Below are 18,851 nucleotides of genomic sequence, written 5' to 3'. Positions count from 1 at the left end.
ACCACAATTACACATTTGTCAGGATTTCTGATGCAAGCAAGCACCTGCAACACAGTGTTTGCTATTGATGTAGATGCCAGGATCATCAATTGCTAACTCTCTTGCACATGCCTATAGTCACAGGTTGCCACCCCCGACCTAACAGCTGAATTTGCAAAAAATGCCCAGCTTAGTTTGGTTAATATAACCCTGACGCTAATTTGGGCCGGGAGGGGGGGGCTTAGGCAAACCCTCCTTGTTTGGTTAATTTATGATTCAGTGAATTGTGCCACTGGTGAAAATGGGTTTAATTAGAAACCTCCAATTCCAGGGTTTTACTGGAGGATGCTGATTATCTATTTCCCTTCCAGTTCAGGGATATTGGCGGGACGGCGGGGGGGGAGAAGAATGCCTTTGCCCCCCGCAGTAAACAATTTCTTCCTAGCGGCCGACGGGGGAGGAGATAACCCCGGGGATCCTCAGCCGCGTTCACGGTCTGTCAGCCGTTCCACCTCCCTGTGCCAAGGGGCTGGCTTTGAAAGGGCGGAGGGTGGTCCTCGGGGAGAGGGGCAGCGCTGCCGTTGGCCTTGGCCTATAATTGGCCGCGCTCCCTTTCCCTCCCGCCCTGGCAGAGCGTGGATAGAGACCCAAGGCAGCCAGGAGGAGCCGAGAGTTGCTGCTCGTGCCCCGCCTCCTCCCTTCTGCTACGGGGAAGCGAAGGGTCTGCCCCCGTTGGACTATGCCCCGTCGACCGGGGACGGACGGACGGACGGACGGAGATTGGAGCTGCTGTGACCGGAGTACGAGCGGTGAGTGTTTCCGCTTTGGGGTCGGCGGCTGAAGAATCGCGCGTACACGCAAGCAGAGCGGGACCCGCCGCGCCATCCATTGCAGGCAACGAAAAGTTCCCAGGTCAGGAGGAGGACCCTAATTAATCAGTCGGGGAGGTGGTGGGACAAATGCTAGCCCAGCTCGCCGCCACACCGGTCGGAGTGTCATTCTCAGCCCTGAGACACTCATGGGCGGGCCGAGGGAAGCTTTGCGACGCGAGCAAACCCGGAACTTTGCAAAAAGCTCGGCTGGGCCACTAATTCCTGGGGTGTCCTCCACGCTGTCCTGCTGCCATTGCTGGGGTGTCCTTCCCTGCCTTGACAACATGTTAGAAGGACGAGTGCCGGAGAACCGCTGGCAGCAGAGTCACAAATGGGAGGAATGGTTCTGTCACCGCTGGCAGCAGCTCAGATCAGTTCACAGCCAGGCGTAGGGTCCCTTGTGTCTGACTTCAAGGCTGGCTTCACACAGCATCCTAAACCTGGGTTAATAAGCACAGTTGCTGTGTCCACTGCACATGGTCTGTCCAAAACAGTGAGCTACATTATGTTTTCGTGTGATGACGTGAATCACATAATGCACCAAGCTGAACCACGCTAACCATTTTAGCCAAGTGTTTGTGGGAACCCACTCAAGATGTTGGAGCAGGACAAGGTTTCACAGGCACTCACTCATTCCCCTAGAATCAGACTGGTGGGAGATTGGGGACACGGGACCTTTCAAAGGAAGTAATTCGTACAGCACATAGAGCAGTGTTCCTCAGCCTTGGTGGCTTTAAGATGTGTGGACTTCGTGGCTGGCTGGGGAATTCTGGGAGTTGAGGTCCACACATCTTAAAGCTGCCAAGGTTGAGAAACACTGACATAGACTAGAATTTGGTCAGATGGGCAGTTTCTCGAGCTGTATCATTCAGAAGGGGTTGTAGGCATTGGCTGTAGAGCTCTCGGAACCAGTTACTGGGGAACACTCTGGTGCCCCCCCAGCTGTGCATCTGTTCTTAAAAAGAAGCTCCTTCGCTTTGAGGCTATTGCTGCTGGACTCCAGCTGCCAAACGCCAAGGGTATGCTTTCTCAGCCCAACCAGTCGATTTGCCCCTTTGATTAAAAAGAAAGTAGTCCTGAGCCTGCGAAGAGCTGTTCCAGGCACGAAGAAGCTGATAAACTAAGATTAGGGAAGCCCTAATTGTCAGGCATTCTCAAAGTCCAAACTGGCAATGTCAGTCGTGTGTCATCACAGCTGGGCTTATATAGTGTGCTTAATTTATCTACTGAATTAACTCATTTTCTGAGTTTACGTGTTGAATCATAAAGTAACCAAATAGACTGAGTTTGCATAACAGACTGAGCCACCATAACAGCTAATCAAAATTAACCCTAATCAAGCTTAGCCTGTTGCGTGATTGCAACTGTAAGGTCTTGAACTGACCTAATCAAGAGTGTTGTGCAAACTCAGCCAGAGATTATTTATTGCACTGGTCACTTCAATGAGTCCTGGTCAAGCTTACAGGGAAAAGGAGCTGAATATGGACAGCCTTCGTGCTGGCATGTAACTCAAGCTTTGCTTCAGCAGGGAGTGAGAGGTAAGGTTAAGCCAAGTGGGAGAATGCCATGCCACCTCAGTGGATGAGGGTCTCTAGGCTCAGCCTAGGCAGTAAAGAATTGGTTATGTCCAGGAATATCGAGATACGGGCCTACAGTATTTGATTTCTCTCTTCCTGCCTACAGGAGACTAAAAATCAATACTTGGAATAGGGGAGTACTACAATCTTACGCTGCAACTGAAAATTGCTTCCAGAGGATAATTTATTCCCCTTTTCTTCTTTTTTTCTTTTTTCAATGTATTGTCCTATGGTCTTGTTCCAGTTTTTCTCTTGCAGTTTTATTGGTGGAAGGAACAAAGTCAAAGAGGAAAGCAAGCATGACTAGGCATATCCAGTTAATCCACAAGCTAACCAATTAATCATCAATATGTTGGCTTGTCTCTTTCAGAAACAAGGAACAAAGGGCAGTGGTAATGTTGCGTGGAGGGGATTTCATGCAGCTCTTATTCGTACAACCTAAACAGAATGACCTGTTGGAGGAGACACTGTTTAAGCTCTATGCTTATGCAGCAAATATATTTTCAAGTGTGAAGCTCTGGAGCATTTTTGACATACTTTTTTCTGTTCATCTGCTTAGCATCGGCCCTAGCGATGGAGCTGTTGGAGAGATTCTGGGCACTCTTGCTTTTTTGTGTGCCTTCCTGGGATTAAATGTCAGTACTCATTCCCAGACATGCTGCTTCTAGTCTAGATTAACTTTGTTTATTTGTTTGCAGAAAATCCCAAAGCCTGTTACAAAACAGACTTTTCTTTTTTCTTAGTTTTGATCACTTGTACCTGACAGAGAATTTTGAGTTTGTTAATCTCACATTTCCAGTTAAATGCAACCAAGCAGACTTCTGGACCCCATATATCGTATGTTCAGATAATGCAAGATGGTTGTTGGCTCGGCAAAAGGAGCATAGCTGTGCCTGAGGCTCCATGATTTGGGATCTTGTCTCTTTCTAGGAATATGACCTCTTTCTGTTCTACACTCACAAATGTCCCATCTGTTTACTTCTCCCCTCCCCTCAGCCTGTAACAAAATGTTCTATAAAGCCCCAAGTGTTGCCACAACCGGTTATTCCAATTATGATCTTATGGACTTTGGGTGTGGTGACTGTTCTGTGTTGTCCCCTGGAGCCCCAGGGATATCTGTCTGCTCAGGCTTCTTGAAACAGCACCACTGCAGTGCTCATTTGCAATGCTCATTGTGTGTATCTCCTCCTTGTTCCCTGCCAGGCCCTTCTGCAAAATGGCATCAACAAAGCTGCGTGTGGCGGTAATTGGGGCAGGAGCTGCAGGACTGTGTGCTGCCCGGCACATCCTTGCCTCTCCTGAGACTTTTGCTCCACCAGTGGTGTTTGAGGCCTCGGACCGCTTGGGAGGCACCTGGGTTTACACAGAGAAGAATGAGAAAGAAGATGCCATGGGAAGGACCATCCACTCCAGCATGTACCGTGACCTTAGGTGTGGCAGTCTCTCTGTGCTTCTGGATGGGCTCTTGCATGCCAGTCTCTCCCAGCATGCCAGGCAGGGTTCTTCTCAGGCTAGGAAGAGGCCTCAGGCAGCTGTTCTTTAAATGCAAAAAGGAAGGAATTTGGGCAGGGGAGTGAAGGGCAGTGCAGTGCAGAAAGGGTGTTTTATGCTGCTTCTGCTCCTAGGACCAACCTGCCCAAGGAAGCGATGGCCTTTCCAGATTTCCCCTTTGACCCATCGCTGCCTTCATTCCTGCACCACTTGGAAGTTCTGGCCTACCTGGATAGCTATGCAGAGCAGTTTGGCGTCTGTGACCATATCAGGGTGAGAGATGATGGGCTCTTAGAAGCAGGGAGTGGCAGGTCAAATAGAGGCACATTCATCCTTGAGGGGGAGGGGGGAGCACAATAAGATGCCAAGGCTTGTGTCTAGGTCTTACAACGTAAAGGCTGCATCTGTGCATATTATTATTAATATATTTTGGATGGATGGATGGATGGATAGGTATGGTCAACTCAAGGCAGCAAACATATGTAATACTCCTGCTTCCTATTTTCCCCACAACAACTCTTTGAGGTGGGCTCTGAGAGAGTAAATGGCCCAAAGTCACCCAGCCGGCTTTCGTGTCTAAGGGAGGCCTAGAACTCACAGTCTCCTGGTCTCTAGCCCAGCACCTTAACCACTATACCAATTAATTTTCCTGCAGAATAATCATAGTCAGCCTCACAGATTTAGAACTAGTTGGTTCCTGGAACTCACCTGTTCTCTTCCCTTTTTCTCCACAAGTTCCAATGGCAAGTGGAGGACATCAGGCCTATCCAGAGGGATGAGGGCAGCCTAGGTGGCTGGTTTGTCACAGCTACACTGCAGCACCCAGAGTCAATCCAGCAAGTCACGGAGCACTTTGATGCCATCATGGTCTGCACCGGGTGAGTCCTAGTTGACCTGGGATGGGGCAGAGCTAGCAGTTTTGATAAGAAGAGAAGGAGCAATACATTAATTGTTTCCAAGTTTAGCATGTGAAGTTTTTGCTGCTGCTGTTTTTGCCTTACGAGGATGGTCAAGGTTCAAAGAAAGTGAGATTGGAGGGTGTAAATGACCGTCCTCCCAGTGATTCCTGCCAAATCATGTTAGAATGAATGGAAGACTAGGCAAGTTGCTTGATGCTTTTGTGAATCAAATAAGAAAAGGGGAAGAGGCTCTGATGCTTGGCATGTCCCTGTTCTCCAACCTCCATCCTAATAGCCTTGTTTCTGCAGCCATTACACCGTCCCGTTTATACCTCCCATTCCTGGACTGGACACTTTCCAAGGTAAGCTTTAAATCTTCCTTACTCTTTAAAAGACAAGGGTGGATCACCCTTGGCTGGATGAGGCTAAAATCATCAGGTCCAGCATCTTACTTTCTCCATTGTCCAACCAATACTTGAAATAGTCTGGAGACTTATTCAATAAACTATTCACTTACTTACTTACTTACTTACAAGTTAAGTAAGTACTACTACTTAACTTGCTACTAGCACAGCCCAGTGCCTAATAGTCAGTAATGAATATATCTGTCATGGATGTGCCTGATCTTATGTAAAGCCAGTGGCCGCCCTTACGTCGTAAGCAGCCAATTCCATGAACTTAGTTCTGCCTTGCACGTTCATGCTTTGAATATGGATTTTCTTTTTTCTGATCAGTTTGGCTGTTGTTTGTTGCAGTGCAGAGTTACATGAGACAACCGTTTTAAAAAACAACACCCTTATTACTTACTTTGACACCTAGTTACTTACCGGTAACTTTTGTGCATCGTTTTAAACTTTTTACTGCATGCCTATAATACTACATAATACTGTTTTATAAATTGTTACCATAATCTGCTCTGTCTGAGGGAATGGAGAGAATGCAAAGTTTCTGCTTCAGGGCCCAGAGTTGTTACATGGTTGAATAGCTCATTTATAAAAGAGTAAGTCAAGAAACAAACTATCTCCTTCCCCTTAAATTTTAAGAGCAAGCAATACCCCTTTGCTAAATCACTCCTCTTGTATCCCAGTGCCTCCTGGAAGCACTGCAGGCATTTTACCAGGCCTGGACTCCAAAAACAAGAACAAAGAGGAGGTAACTTCATTAAATGAAGGCCATTTAGCTTCCAAAAATGGAAGACAATGCTCCAGAGAAAGCACACAGACCCTATTTTTGTTTCTGGGAATAGGCCAGGAGGAATACTCCAAGAGAAGACAGTTCCCATTGAGTCAGAGTGCTCAAGCATCTGTAGGATGTCATAAGAAGGGGAAGAAGTTAGAAAGGAATTTGGGGGCTGCATTGATACAACACATTTAACAAGGTCAGGCAAAGATGTAGCAAATACTATGGCACAACCCATAATCTATATCTCATATGCCCAGCTGAGTCAAATCCAAGGTTTAATTACTGCTAACCTTAGTTAGGCTTATGTGGCTTGGCATTGTGTGCAAACCCAGCTTATTTGGTGACTTTATAGTTCCAATGTATTGGGGAGACCCAGAGAAAGGGTTAATTCAGTACAAGTTAAGCATGTCTTGTGAACGCAATCAGACCCTCTGTATTTTGGGGGATTGCAGCAATGTTGGTTTCCAGTTTTCCAGTTTCTGCCCTCCTGTCCTGGAGAGATCAAATGAGCAAAGTCACCTTCACCACTACCTGGTGCCTGGCACCAGCAGGTATGACAAATGGGCAAAGAGGTCTTGGCAAGAGGAAAGTAGAGGAGTGTCAGCCTTTCAGAGAAGTCCAGACAAGAAGCACAAGTACTAACGCTACCTTTATTGTAAAGTTGCAGTAATAGAATCTTACTATGCTTCAGAAGTCTGAAAGCCCCTCTCCCCTCCTTTGCTTTTACTTTCCAGAAAACTAGGGAGGGTCCCTTCTGAGATGCTTCCCATGCCCCTTTTCCTTCTGTGGGCTGAGACACCTTTTGCATGACAGTTGTCTAGTCTGTGGCTCTTCCTCCTGTTTCCCAGGGTCATTCCCACATACCATTACAAGGAGACAGAGCAATAGGCATATATGATGGATATGTGTTGTACCCTATCCAGGAATGCCTGGGGTGAGGTGGAAGCTATTACTTGCCCTCCCTCTCGCCAACATTTTTTTTCCTCTCTCCCCAGGCCGTCTTCTACACAGCCACTCCTACCGCTGCCCAGAGCCATTTGCCAATCAGTCTGTGGTGCTGGTGGGTGCTGGTCCATCAGGAGTTGACTTGGCCTTGCAACTCTCCCCTGTAGCTGCTCAAGTAGTGCTCAGCCATAAAGGCCAACCTGTGTGTGGGCTGCCCAAGAATGTGATACAGCTGCCCCCACTTCTGAAAGTGGGACAAAAGACAGTGGTGTTCACAGATGGCTCCAAGATGCCAGCTGATGTCTTGATTCTCTGTACAGGCTACAAATACAGCTTCCCCTTCTTGGACTTGGCCCAGTTGGGCTTACAAGAGACAGATTATGGGGTGGGCCCCCTGTACCAGTATTTAGTGCCCCCCCGCCACCCTTCGCTGTTCTTGATTGGCCTTTGTCAGCAGATTTGTCCTTTCCCACACTTCCACTGCCAGGTGCTGTTTGCACTGGCTGTGCTAAGTGGGCGCTGTCCCCTCCCTTCTGTGGCTGACATGGAGTCTGAGGTCGAAAGACAGCTGCAACAACATTTGAAGAATGGAGGATTGGCCCGGTACTTCCTGAAGGTGAGGATCCAACAGTGGAGCTATATGGACAACCTAGCTCAGCTTGCTGGATTCCCACCTGTGCCACCTGTTGTCCAACAAATTTATGAAGATACCCGTACCAGCCGTCTCTACAATGTGAGCACCTATCGTAGCAGAAACTATCGGCTGTTGGGTCCTAGTGCTTGGGAGTTGGTGCAGGATTGTGGTGGGAACTGCATAAAGATTGGAGATGCAAAATGAGGACGCTTAGACCCCAGCATGGCATTCTTCTCTCTCCCTCTGTGTGGCTTTCTTTCTAAGTCCCAACTCCAGTCAGAGGGGGAGTTGGGCCAGGAACTACCAGATGAGACAGAGGAAGAACCAAGTTCCCCCATGGCATTATTGAGATAGAAGCAAGAGCTTAATGTATATGCTGGCTGGGGAATTCTGGGCGTTGGTCCATACATCTTCAAGTCACCAAGGTTGAGGAACCCTGATCTACACTGCTTGTCACAGTCCAGCAAATCTCTGCCCACCATGAAATAATCTGGAACAGAGAACCTAGTTCTAATGAGAAAAAGAGGAAAATCAGTAAGCTCCAGTCTGTAATCTCATTTTCCTTTGGTTCAACACAGAGAGGGGAGGCATAGGAGGGAAGAGGCCAAACACAGCTAGTGTTTGATACCAGCCTATTTTCTTCTATTTGCACTAAATATATCTTTGAAAGATATGAATGGAAATACTCACATAGCAGTGCTTTTACTGTGGAAACTAGAAACTGCTTCAGGTAATGTCACACTGAGGGGACAGAGAATAATAAAGCAAAGCTGTGATCTGGCTGGAGTGAATGCATTCATTATTTTAACCTGTTTCAAAACACCTTAGAGTAATTACAGAATACTTTTAAGGCAGTGTTGTCCAAACTTGGCCACTTTAAGATGAGTGGACTTCAACTCCCAGAATTGCTGGCTGGAGAATTCTGGGAGTTGAAGTCCACTCATCTTAAAGTGGCCAAGTTTGGACAACACTGTTTTAAGGGAAAGGAGAAAAACTTATTCAGGCTAGGTTCACACAAGTTCCTGGTTACTGAACTGACTCTTTTCTGGATTTGCATCATACACTAAACTATAAACTAACCACATGGGCTGGGTTTCCATACCATGAAAAATTAATGGTTTCACAGTAGCCAAACTTAGCAATGTTGTGCAAATGTAGCCTCAAGGTCTTTAACAGAGCTGATTAAGCCACTGTACAAATACAAACATTGTCTGAGCTTCTGCAAAACTCCTTTTTGCTCATATGTGCAGTTTTGTTTGCCCTGTATGGAGAAAAGGGAAAGAACATCAGTGACCATATTAAAAGAAGTCAAGTCTCTTTTGTGTTAAGCTCAAGCCCTGGTGCCTATATAGTTTCCTGAGTAAAAATATGGAATTGCTTTTCTATTGCCATTTGCTGAGATGGTTTTCCAACTTCCAGTGCATAATTACAGCCCTAGAATTCCCTGGTGATCTCCCATCCATGTACTAACCAGGCCTGGCCCTGTTTCACTTCCCACCTCAGACAAGACCAGCCAGTTGCTGCCACTTTCTGAATATTCAAACATACAGCCAGCGCTACTGTGGCCGTAATTGGGAATCACTGCTTCACTCCATGTCTGCCTTTGTGCACGCATATGCATGAATGCATAATGACGTGTAAAAAACTGTCCTTCAAGTCAAGTTCAATGCCTGATGACTTACCTGAACATATTCGTGCAGGTCTTTGGCAACAGTGGGTTCCATTATGATGCTAGAAAGCACCCTGTAGTGTTCGTTTGGCTTTTGGTATATGGGGTTTTTACAAACTATACCCATTACAGCAGCCAATTTTGCACATGGAAAAGTCTCTCGAGTGTGCCCACTGTATGCCCTCAGAACTTCACCCTTAGCCCAAAAAGATTGTCTATCCCTGATTTAGAAGCTCCAGCCTTTCTCTCCTTCCCCAATTCATTTTTAGAAAAAGATTTTGGAACCATTGTGTGCCCCGGACCTTACCCCGAAATCTGACATCCAGCTTCATATCTCAAGTGTATAATAAAAGAGAATCGATATATGCTTAAGGTTTTTATTATTCCAGTGACTTCAGTCAAAACATGTACTGGTGCTGAATCCCATTTACAATGCCTTAAACTGAAATGAGAGTCTTTCTGGTAATTTCATCTTCCATATCTGTAACATAGTCAATCTTCCAAGCATCAGAGGTAGGCAGTTATTTGCTGAATAGACAGTTTACTTTATCCTCTACAAATGTTCTCTTTTTGGGGAATTGTATTAGTGCCAGAAGACTAACCTCTGGAAATCTCTGTGAGAGATGCTGAGCTATGATTCAGCCAGATAGTGGGAAACAAATCAGATATCTAAACCAAGAATGTCTGTGGGTATCTCAGATACTGGCCAGAAAAACGGGCTGTACCTTTTATGTGCAGAGTCCTCCTCCTCTTATAAATATGTCCTATAAAATTACATCGAGAGCTACAGCTTCCTTGAACAGCAATGCCCATTATGTCAATTATCTGTCATCTAGCACCAAGCCTGAGAAAAGCAAAATAAAGTGTCCGATTAAACCATGGAAAAGTGGAAAAAGTAGTGCTGGGTTTAAACTGTGTTGGACCTAAAAGGAAACTGTACTGTCATATTTGGATTTGGCAAGGGCACTCACTTTTCATCTGTTGGCTGCTCCTTAAAGGAGCCATGCCTTTTCCAAAACTTGCATGGAAGAAAATGATCATTTGAGTTAAGGCAAAATGTTACACCATATTACCATCTCCTTAATGCTTCTTTAACTCAAACACATATTTCCCTGAGCCCTTTCTGCTAGTGTGTAAGCCTTGGGAAAGGCAGGGTTGTTTAAGGATCAGCCAGTTGGTATAGAAAGGATGCCCGTGAAGATTTAGTACACTTTTTCTTGCTTCAGATCTGAACACCACGCACTAAGGACAATCAATTATTTGAAGTGGCTTCATTCAAGTATGCAATAAAGGATTCTTATCTAGTTATGTTATAGTCAAGGGTCTAGGAAGCTCTGCCAAGTTCGTTGGTTTTATTTACATTTATTGGCCGCCCAACTCCAGTAGACTCCCCAGTTAGAGCTGGGGAGTTTGTAATTTCCCAAGGAAATAGTCAGCAAACTTCCCCAGTCTACCCAGACCTGTTTCTGACTCTGAATGTTTTACTGGCATGAATGCCTTTCTTATTTTAGCAATGCAATTACACCAGACCACATGTAAAATGGCAAATGCTTGTGTGGTAAAAGCTGCCCTGATCCAGTGGCCTCTTCCTTGTTCAAGATGGAGGAATGCCAAAAGCAGGGGGAGGCTCTGCTCTCAAGGGCTGGCCAGACAGCATTATTCCTTCCATGTAGTCACTGTGTGAAATCCGGCTCCTAAGGAAGGGCTGTAGGGGCATTAGATGTTGGAAGGTCTCAGTGATAAAATAATAGGCCAGAGGATCTAGAGCAGCATTCACACAGGATAGGAGCAGGACATATTTGTACACCTGATCTAAATACTTTTTGTTCAACCCTGGTACATGATAGCCAAGTACTGTCAAATGGTAGGGCAAGAAGCAGCCCAGAAAAATGGCCACATTCATCACTACCATAAACCTGATCTTGGATATATTGATCAGCTCCATCTCAACACTTGCGCTCCGGTGAAAAACATGCAGCAGACCAAAGGAGGAGGTTACCATGACAACCAGTGCAATGGCATAGCACAGCACTATAGCACTGGAAATACTAACATTTGCGATATATTGAGGATGTCCATCGAAGCACTGAGTGCTATTTTTCATAGCATTCTTGCCAACAAAGTATGTGGGGATGGTTCCCCCAATGCTCAAAGTCCATATGCTCACACAGATGTACTTGGCTCGTCGGCGTATGGCCTGGGCCCAGGAGCTGAGCGGAAAGCACACGGCCATCCAACGGTCTGAACTGATGGAAATCAGAAGAAAGATGCTGCCATACATGTTAACCAAGAGCAACAGCCCTGCCATTTCACATGTGGTTTGAGACAGCTGGGGTTGCCAGCCATAGTAGTATATCCTCAGCGGCAGTGATGCCAACAGCAGAAGATCGCAGACCACTAGATTCTTCATGTAGATTGTGGTGATGGAGCGGACAACATCTCCAAAGATAAAAAAGTACAGAGCTGCAGAGTTCAGTGGGAGGCCAATCATAAAGATCAGTGAGTAGCTACTGGCAAAGGCCAGATCATGTCCCCTTGCACAGTTACTGCAGCTGCTGGAATTCATCTTTAAGCGCCTAACAGCAGATCCACACTCCACAGTCCTTTTGAAAGGCCATATATCCTGGCTAGCATGAACCAGGTGACGCCTTCCTCCTAGTTTAAGAGAAAAATAAGACATTATATATTTTCAACTTGTATTACATTTGTAATTGCTGGGATCAGATATTTTTCATATACTGGGTGCGTGACACTTTACAAAGCCATGTAACAATACTGGGGCTAAAGACAATCAGTTTTGTGCAGCTCATGAGAAATTTATCTCAAGTTTCAAGGTGGGACTCCTCCTCCAAAATAATGGCTTTTCTTAGTCATCCCCCACTTTTAGGCTTTACTTCTGAAATCTGAACAGAGTTTGGACTCCCTCTGAACTTCACCTGTCAGACAGGAAGCTGTGTCACTGCAGTGGAAATTTAGCTAACTGCCATTAGGTCCTTTAAAGGCAAAGTTCAACTAATCCATAGACCAAATCTTAGTGTTTCAGAATGTTGCAGAGGAAGAAGTGGGCCAGAGGTGGCATTTAACATAGCAAGGAGGGAAGGAGAAAAAAGTTAATAGCTAAAGCAATAAAGCCCGGTTAGGAAGCAGTCCAGTAGTAATCAGCAAATATTCTCGTGTTCTGACAAAGAGTCAGAGGCCAATCTAAATTTATGATCTCTGATCTGTACAGCAGGGAGAGGCCCAGGAAATGGCTGCTTTTGTTTCCATCCCATAATAGCAGCAAAACTTACATCTGGGGACTGAGATCTTGCAAAGGGAGCTGGACACCTCACACATTACAGCCAGAATTTCTCAATGGGCAGCTGCATCGGAAACCCTTGAGTTCTTTAGCTGATCTAGAATTTGGCAAGAAGTTTGTTGCAGGGATGCAGTAGAATAGGGTAATGGGGTCTTACTGCCCCAGCCCCATAAAGTAGGAGAGCTATCCAATTAGTCCATAATATTTGAAATTGGTGAATAAATTAAGGAGGTTTCACCTATCCTGAGTTTTCTCCCTGACCTTTAGTTAGTTCCTTATGATATAAAATAGGAACTCTATTCCCATCCTCCAGATAATCAGGAAGACTTTTAAAATCCAAAAGTTCAAGTAGCTTTTCAAAGCAGCCAAAGCAGTCACATGCCTTTTATTGTAAAAAATAATGGTGTGTGGCTTCTCAGTTCTTCCATGAAATGTTTTTTCTTGATATGCTCAGCTAGAAACTGGTTGGTAAATTGGTTTGATTTGTAAGTGCTATGTTACCACCCCAGATGCTGTACATTGTTGTAAGTCACAACATTCAGTTTACAGTGAACAAGGTTTATGGCCATTTTAGGTTTGAACAACATGTGGGAGATGGGACAGTGGGATCATATGTGACTGCTTTTCAGATGTAAGAAACGTCTCAAATCAAAACAGTTTACTATTCCTGTTTTTAGAAAGGGTCTGCCAGCATACGGTTAAGTAAAACTGAAGAACTGAATATGAAGAGGTTTTTAGTCTTCTTGGTTCACCATGTGCTAATTCTATTTCAAAACCCTTTTCTGGTTGCCTGGTAAGCCTAGGGCTGAAACCCTAGAGAAGGGGCTTCTAATTGCTGACTGCTAAGCCAAGTCTATCACCTTTAAGTCTTGCAGGCCTCTTAACCCTGTCTGTGCAGCTTTAGTCCACATCCATGTTATTTACTTTAAAATAAATAATGCCTCTTTTAAGTCCTAATATATCCAATCTAAACATTGTCATGTCTTTTTAGAGAAAAAAATAATAACTCAGTAGCAGAACCCTTTTTTAAGGAGAAGGCACTGAATTCAGTCCACAAAATGTCTAATTAAAAGAACAAGCAGTAAATGATAAGGCCTTTCTCCGGCTGAATTCCTAGAGAACCACTGCCAGTTCAACTAGACAACATTAGGTAGATAGACAGATAGACTGCACTAATATAAAGCAATTTTCTCTGCCCCATAATTTAATGCAATGAAACATTGCATTATACCTTCCAGTTGGTTGGATGCAGGCAACAAAATATTGACCTGTAAGATAGTCGCTAGATTAGTGCTCCTAACTTTGTATAGTGTGAACATGCTTGTGGTAAAACAGAGGTGGCACCGGCAAATACTGGCACGGGTGTCATGACATACCTGCATTAGGTGTTGTGATACAGTATATCATTGCATCATTTGTGTTATGATGTTAAGAAACACATCATCATTTTGTTGTCATTGTGGTTTGTAAAAGATGCCTATGTTCTGTGCTATGGTTGCACTTGAGGCATACTGCCCAAAATATGCCAAAATTAATAGCCATCGTCCTTGCTATGACTGTGGAATACTGCATGTGCTACAACTATAACTGAGAAAGTATAGATCAGATTTTGTGGAATGGAGATGAAAACATGCAGGGAAGTAAAGCTGTAGGTTTCATTATGAATTAAAGGGCTAGAATGTTTATCAGATAGTATGAATTGGTGTCATCTAGATTATTATAAGTGCATATGAAAGTAGAAATCCATAGTTGCAAATTCGTCTCCGGGTAATGACAATAACACCAGAGATTACTGGGAGGGGTGGGGTAGATCTTGCAATGTTTTTAATGAATGTGATTCAGGGGAAAAATTATTAAGCTTGGTGATATGAATGGATGGATGGAAACAAAAGAAAGTATAGAAAAAGTGATCGGGCTGTTTGGAGATGAAAGAATGAATGAGAAAGGTGGATGAGAAGTATTTGCTTAGAAAAATACTTCATTTACATGGTTTAAGCATCAATCTATTCATGGGCTTCTGCACAAGGGGGCAACTGACAAAACACATATTGTGACAATGTGATGCAAGTTGGAGCCCTTATTACATTTGTGCAACATTGTAACATAAGCACAAAATGGCAGAGCCTGGATTGTGATGTCACAGTGCATATTTAGGCCTAACCATTGGTTAGGCACCCTATGAATGTATAAGTGCTGAATGAATGCGACTAACCGGAATGAAAGAAGTAGGCTGATCACAACACAGTACAAGAAAAAAAAAGCCCATAATTATTCTTTATAAATACCTGTTCTTGATAAATCAATATAAGATGCATATTTTAAAGCTCAAATGGAATTAGGAATTGAAGATCTTCATTCTGTTGTGGGACCACAGGAAACTGTTTTAACATTAATATCAAAAATGTAACTAGGTCATAGATTACAGCTTCATCGACAACAATAACAACACAAATTCAGATTTATTGGACCTCATTGTGTTGGTATAGCAAAGGAATGAGTAAAACTTCATGTTGTTGCAGATTCAGTGAGAATAACTCATGTAAAGTTGTGATGCCCTAAAGGTATTATGTTCTGGAAAGAAGTAATTATATATATTAATTTGACTTTGAGACAGCATTTAACATTTTCAGATGTCCATGATCTTTGAACTACAAACCTATTACATGGGAAATGATGGCTGGACAGAAGAAATGAATGCTCCATACCTTAAGAGTATGGAGTATTCTTACTATTAGCTAAGAGACTAATCCTTCAACATTGGGAAAAAAATATGTTGGGCCTCAGTTACTCAGTACATTGAAGAATTTATGCTATTTATGACTTATGAATGAATCGCTTATGAATGTGAATCATGTCTAGATGATTACAGCAAAATATTTTCATCCTTTATTGAAAATGTTGTATAAATTTTTATGCACACACATATGAAAAACCCTTATCTATGTAAATTTTTTCTGTTTTATTGCTTCCCTCCCCTTTTTTTTCTTTTGCCATTTTTTTACTTTGTTCTGTTCTATTAAATAAATTAATTCAGTGTTTTTCAACCTTGGCAACTTTAAGATGTGTGGACTTCAACTACTGGCTGGGGAATTCTGGGAGCTGAAGTCCACACATCTTAAAGTTGCCAAGGTTGAAAAACACTGAATTAAGGCAAAAAAGAAGAAGAAACAAAGAAGTTGGCCGAGGTGATTTGGTCTTATAGAAAAAAGACATGAGGGTTGAATTGCAAAATAATAAATAAATGGAGTCGAGAGGAAGAAAAAAGACCAAGACAATTGTGGTGAGATGGAGCAGATGAGACCTTGAACAAGAGGCCACTTTAAAGAGCAAAAGACATAGCATGAAGCAACGTATGGACACAGGGGAAGCAAGAAAGGTTGGTAAATGATACAGTGAAAGGTAAACTAGTTTTAGCTATGGTTTCTTTTTTTCCCTATTTCACGCTTTTAATTTCTTTCACTTACTATTTCTTACTTCTTTTCTGTCCTCTATATCAGGGTTCCTCAACCTCAGCAACTTTAAGATGGGTAGACTTCAACTCCCAGAATTCCCCAGCCAGCCATTCTGCTTGAGGAATTCTGGGAGTTGAAGTCCACCCATCTTAAAGTTGCTAAGGTTGAGGAACCCTGCTCTATATAACAATGCTTACACCAAAAGGGAATAGTATGATTGATACATATGGCTGGATAGCTGGATTCTTCCTTTCAATGTGTTGTCCCGCTGCATTTTATGTGCATTTTATCTTGTTTAAAATCTTTTTTTCTATTTGCCCTGCTAAATAGCAAGATATAAATGTACTAAATAAATGAATCTGTAGTGCTGCTTTACTTATATTATTAGCCTCTGAAAGCAAGTGTCACTTCTTCTAAGGGCATCAGTAGGGGAAGGGTGGGGTTCAAAAATATCAAGAGAGCAGTTATGACCACATAGCTGAAACCTCTTCCTTTCTGAGACACGCAAATAAGTGCAATCACCCAGTTGCAGCTGCCACTGGATTTTTGTGGCTCCCCCAGCCCTGACAGACACCCCCGCTTTCTTCTTTGGAAAGGTTCATCCCCTTTTAAAATAATCTAGGTTAGGGGGAATCAGGAATTCAATCGGAGGTAACAATGCGCTAGGCAAGAAAGAGAGATTTTTTGTCTTAAAGCTTTTGCCTAAGAAGATCACTAGGTAGCTGTTGAAAAGTGCGCACATGCGATTGCAGAAAAGCGCCAATTTGTGAACATTTATTGTTAGCAACACAGAGAATGACTGAACTGACCTGGGGCAAGCCATACAGAAAGAAACAGAATGAGTTTTCCCTAAATCCAGTCAAACTAGTACTCTTTTAAGCAGCCCGTAGTAGCTCCCAGCCTGCAGCTCCCAACATCCTGCGGCTATGTCTTAAAGCAACATCATCATCATCATCATCATCATCATCATCATCATCATCATTTAAATGTATATGCCACCTGACGCCCAGTGACTTAATTTTTTCCCCACACTAAACACCATTAGAGCTATTACAATCCGAAAAAGAGAAAAGCCTGTCTCCATCTTTTCTGTGCCATGCATAATTTTATATCATATCCCAACTTTCCCTTATCTTCAAATTGGAAGATTTAATCTTTCTTGGAACTAAAAATATCAGAATATTATAGTTACTCTTACTTGCATCTTTCCCAGCTGTGCTAGACATTTTTTATAAGTCAGGATTGCTTTATTTCTGGGTTTAGCCAAAGGCTGACATGTCACTTAACCACTATTAGTTGCTCTAAGGAAGTGGTTCTTCCAGAACTACTTTAGGTTTGGATGGAAGAGATGAAAAAAATAACTGAACTCAAGTTCATGAAGGAGCACTGGAAAATCCTTCGCTAACTTTCAAGAGTTTCAAGATTGAGTCATAGTTCCTTTCCCTATTCAGCTATATACTGATTCAATCGAAGCTCGAACTCTAGGGGACAGCAAGATAATTCTGAGTAGATCTTCCTCTAACTCCAATGGTGCCTATGAGTCAGAAATCTCTAGTATAATATATTCACACATCACAATGAATAGCAGAATACAATTTCTGCAATACAATTACATACTAGCATGTAACATGCTGTTATGGCTTAATGTGATGACCTGATTTGCACAACATTCTAAGACAATGGCTGGATTCAAACAGCAACGCTATATCACAAACTCCTCAATCCCATTTTAGCCTAGAGCATTGGACAAACACACCTAGTCAGTTCTGAACTAGACCCTCCAAAGTTTCCCAGTCTTAGTCTTTCATTCTGAGCAGTTCTGTAACCCTGTTTTGGGAGCCATATTAACTGGCTTAACACCGATTTATTCTGGGACAAAGAGCTAATTTCTCATGCCCTGGCAAAATGCTCCCCCACATTCAGGAAGAGGCATCCTTATTTTTTACAGCCACTACTTTTCTTTGCATAGAACCCCTCAAGGTAATCTGTGTGAAATTTATAATAGATAATCTGCACCATTTGGACTGCTATTACTGAATATTTCATCTCATTCTGTTCCAACTTGAAAAACTTATGATGCTGCACCTATGTGAAGGAATGGAGAAAAAGAATCATTTAAGAATAATCATAACAATCCAAGATATCTGTTTCTGTCTACTTAACAGAGAGTGACTATATAGGTCAGGATGGGAAATTAGTCTACGGGTTTTCAAATCAGCAACCTCTCCTTTAGGTATTCTCCTGTTCAGAAGATCTACCTCCTGCTCGCTTTCCAAAGAACTTACTCACAGATGTTCACATTCCGGAATGACTGGTCATAGGAATTAGGAGCTGCTTGAAGAGATCACCTGCTTGTATGTCTTCAGCAAAATCATCTTCCTTCCTGCTGTTCGTAATGTTAAGCAGAAAAAAAAAACCCATACCCCACCTCCTATGGTAGAAACCACATTCTCAGAAGTCATTTCAGCACTTGTGCAGATGCCATGGTGCAAGCTGAGTTGCATTTCAAAATATTTTCTCTAAACTATTCACTGGTAGGGGAAGGCAAAAGATCTCCAGGAGTGTAAAACTCTGCAAGGCATAAAGTTAGAACCATTCTGTTAATAGGAAGGGGAATCTTTAAGAGTCACACAAGCCTCTAGTAGAGCTACAAACCCTGATCCTGGGCAGGAATCTATCTTCAAATATTCAGTGGCCGAATTTGCATAACTTGGTTACTAAATTAACCCAGTTATGGTTAATAACTGTTAACCATATAACCATAACTGTTATAACCACCAGTTATAACACACTAAGCCTGACATGTGGGCATATGGGGATTCCACAACATGTGTGACACATACTGTGCCTCTT

At 43.2% G+C, this 18,851-nt stretch overlaps 2 protein-coding genes across 3 annotated transcripts; one reads left to right on the top strand and one right to left on the bottom strand.

Moving 5' to 3' along the window:
- Positions 1-321: 321 nt before the first annotated feature.
- On the top strand, positions 322-8,360 carry LOC103067054 (uncharacterized). 2 transcript variants are annotated; one of them, XM_015888503.3, is made up of 6 exons: positions 322-891; positions 3,632-3,859; positions 4,054-4,192; positions 4,655-4,797; positions 5,128-5,180; positions 6,996-8,360. In XM_015888503.3, the coding sequence occupies exons 2-6, from the start codon at positions 3,645-3,647 to the stop codon at positions 7,781-7,783; spliced, it is 1,338 nt and encodes a 445-aa protein (XP_015743989.1). In that variant the 5' UTR covers positions 322-891; positions 3,632-3,644; the 3' UTR covers positions 7,784-8,360. The 2 variants fall into 2 exon arrangements, with proteins under 2 accessions (XP_015743989.1, XP_007420941.1); XM_007420879.4 differs by having other exon boundaries at positions 323-788.
- Positions 8,361-9,484: 1,124 nt separating this feature from the next.
- On the bottom strand, positions 9,485-18,551 carry LOC112540897 (lysophosphatidic acid receptor 6-like). The gene is made up of 2 exons (XM_025168053.2): positions 18,288-18,551; positions 9,485-11,903 (listed from the first exon to the last, which is right to left on the bottom strand). Exon 2 carries the CDS (start codon positions 11,812-11,814, stop codon positions 10,843-10,845), a length of 972 nt encoding a protein of 323 aa, XP_025023821.1. The 5' UTR covers positions 11,815-11,903; positions 18,288-18,551; the 3' UTR covers positions 9,485-10,842.
- Positions 18,552-18,851: the final 300 nt, after the last annotated feature.

Source organism: Python bivittatus, unplaced genomic scaffold (assembly GCF_059951505.1).
Source record: "Python bivittatus isolate LINGU-HERP-01145 unplaced genomic scaffold, Pbiv_v1 ctg000690_np1212, whole genome shotgun sequence".
Lineage (NCBI taxonomy): Eukaryota > Metazoa > Chordata > Lepidosauria > Squamata > Pythonidae > Python > Python bivittatus.
This window is presented reverse-complemented; position numbering and strand designations above follow the sequence as displayed.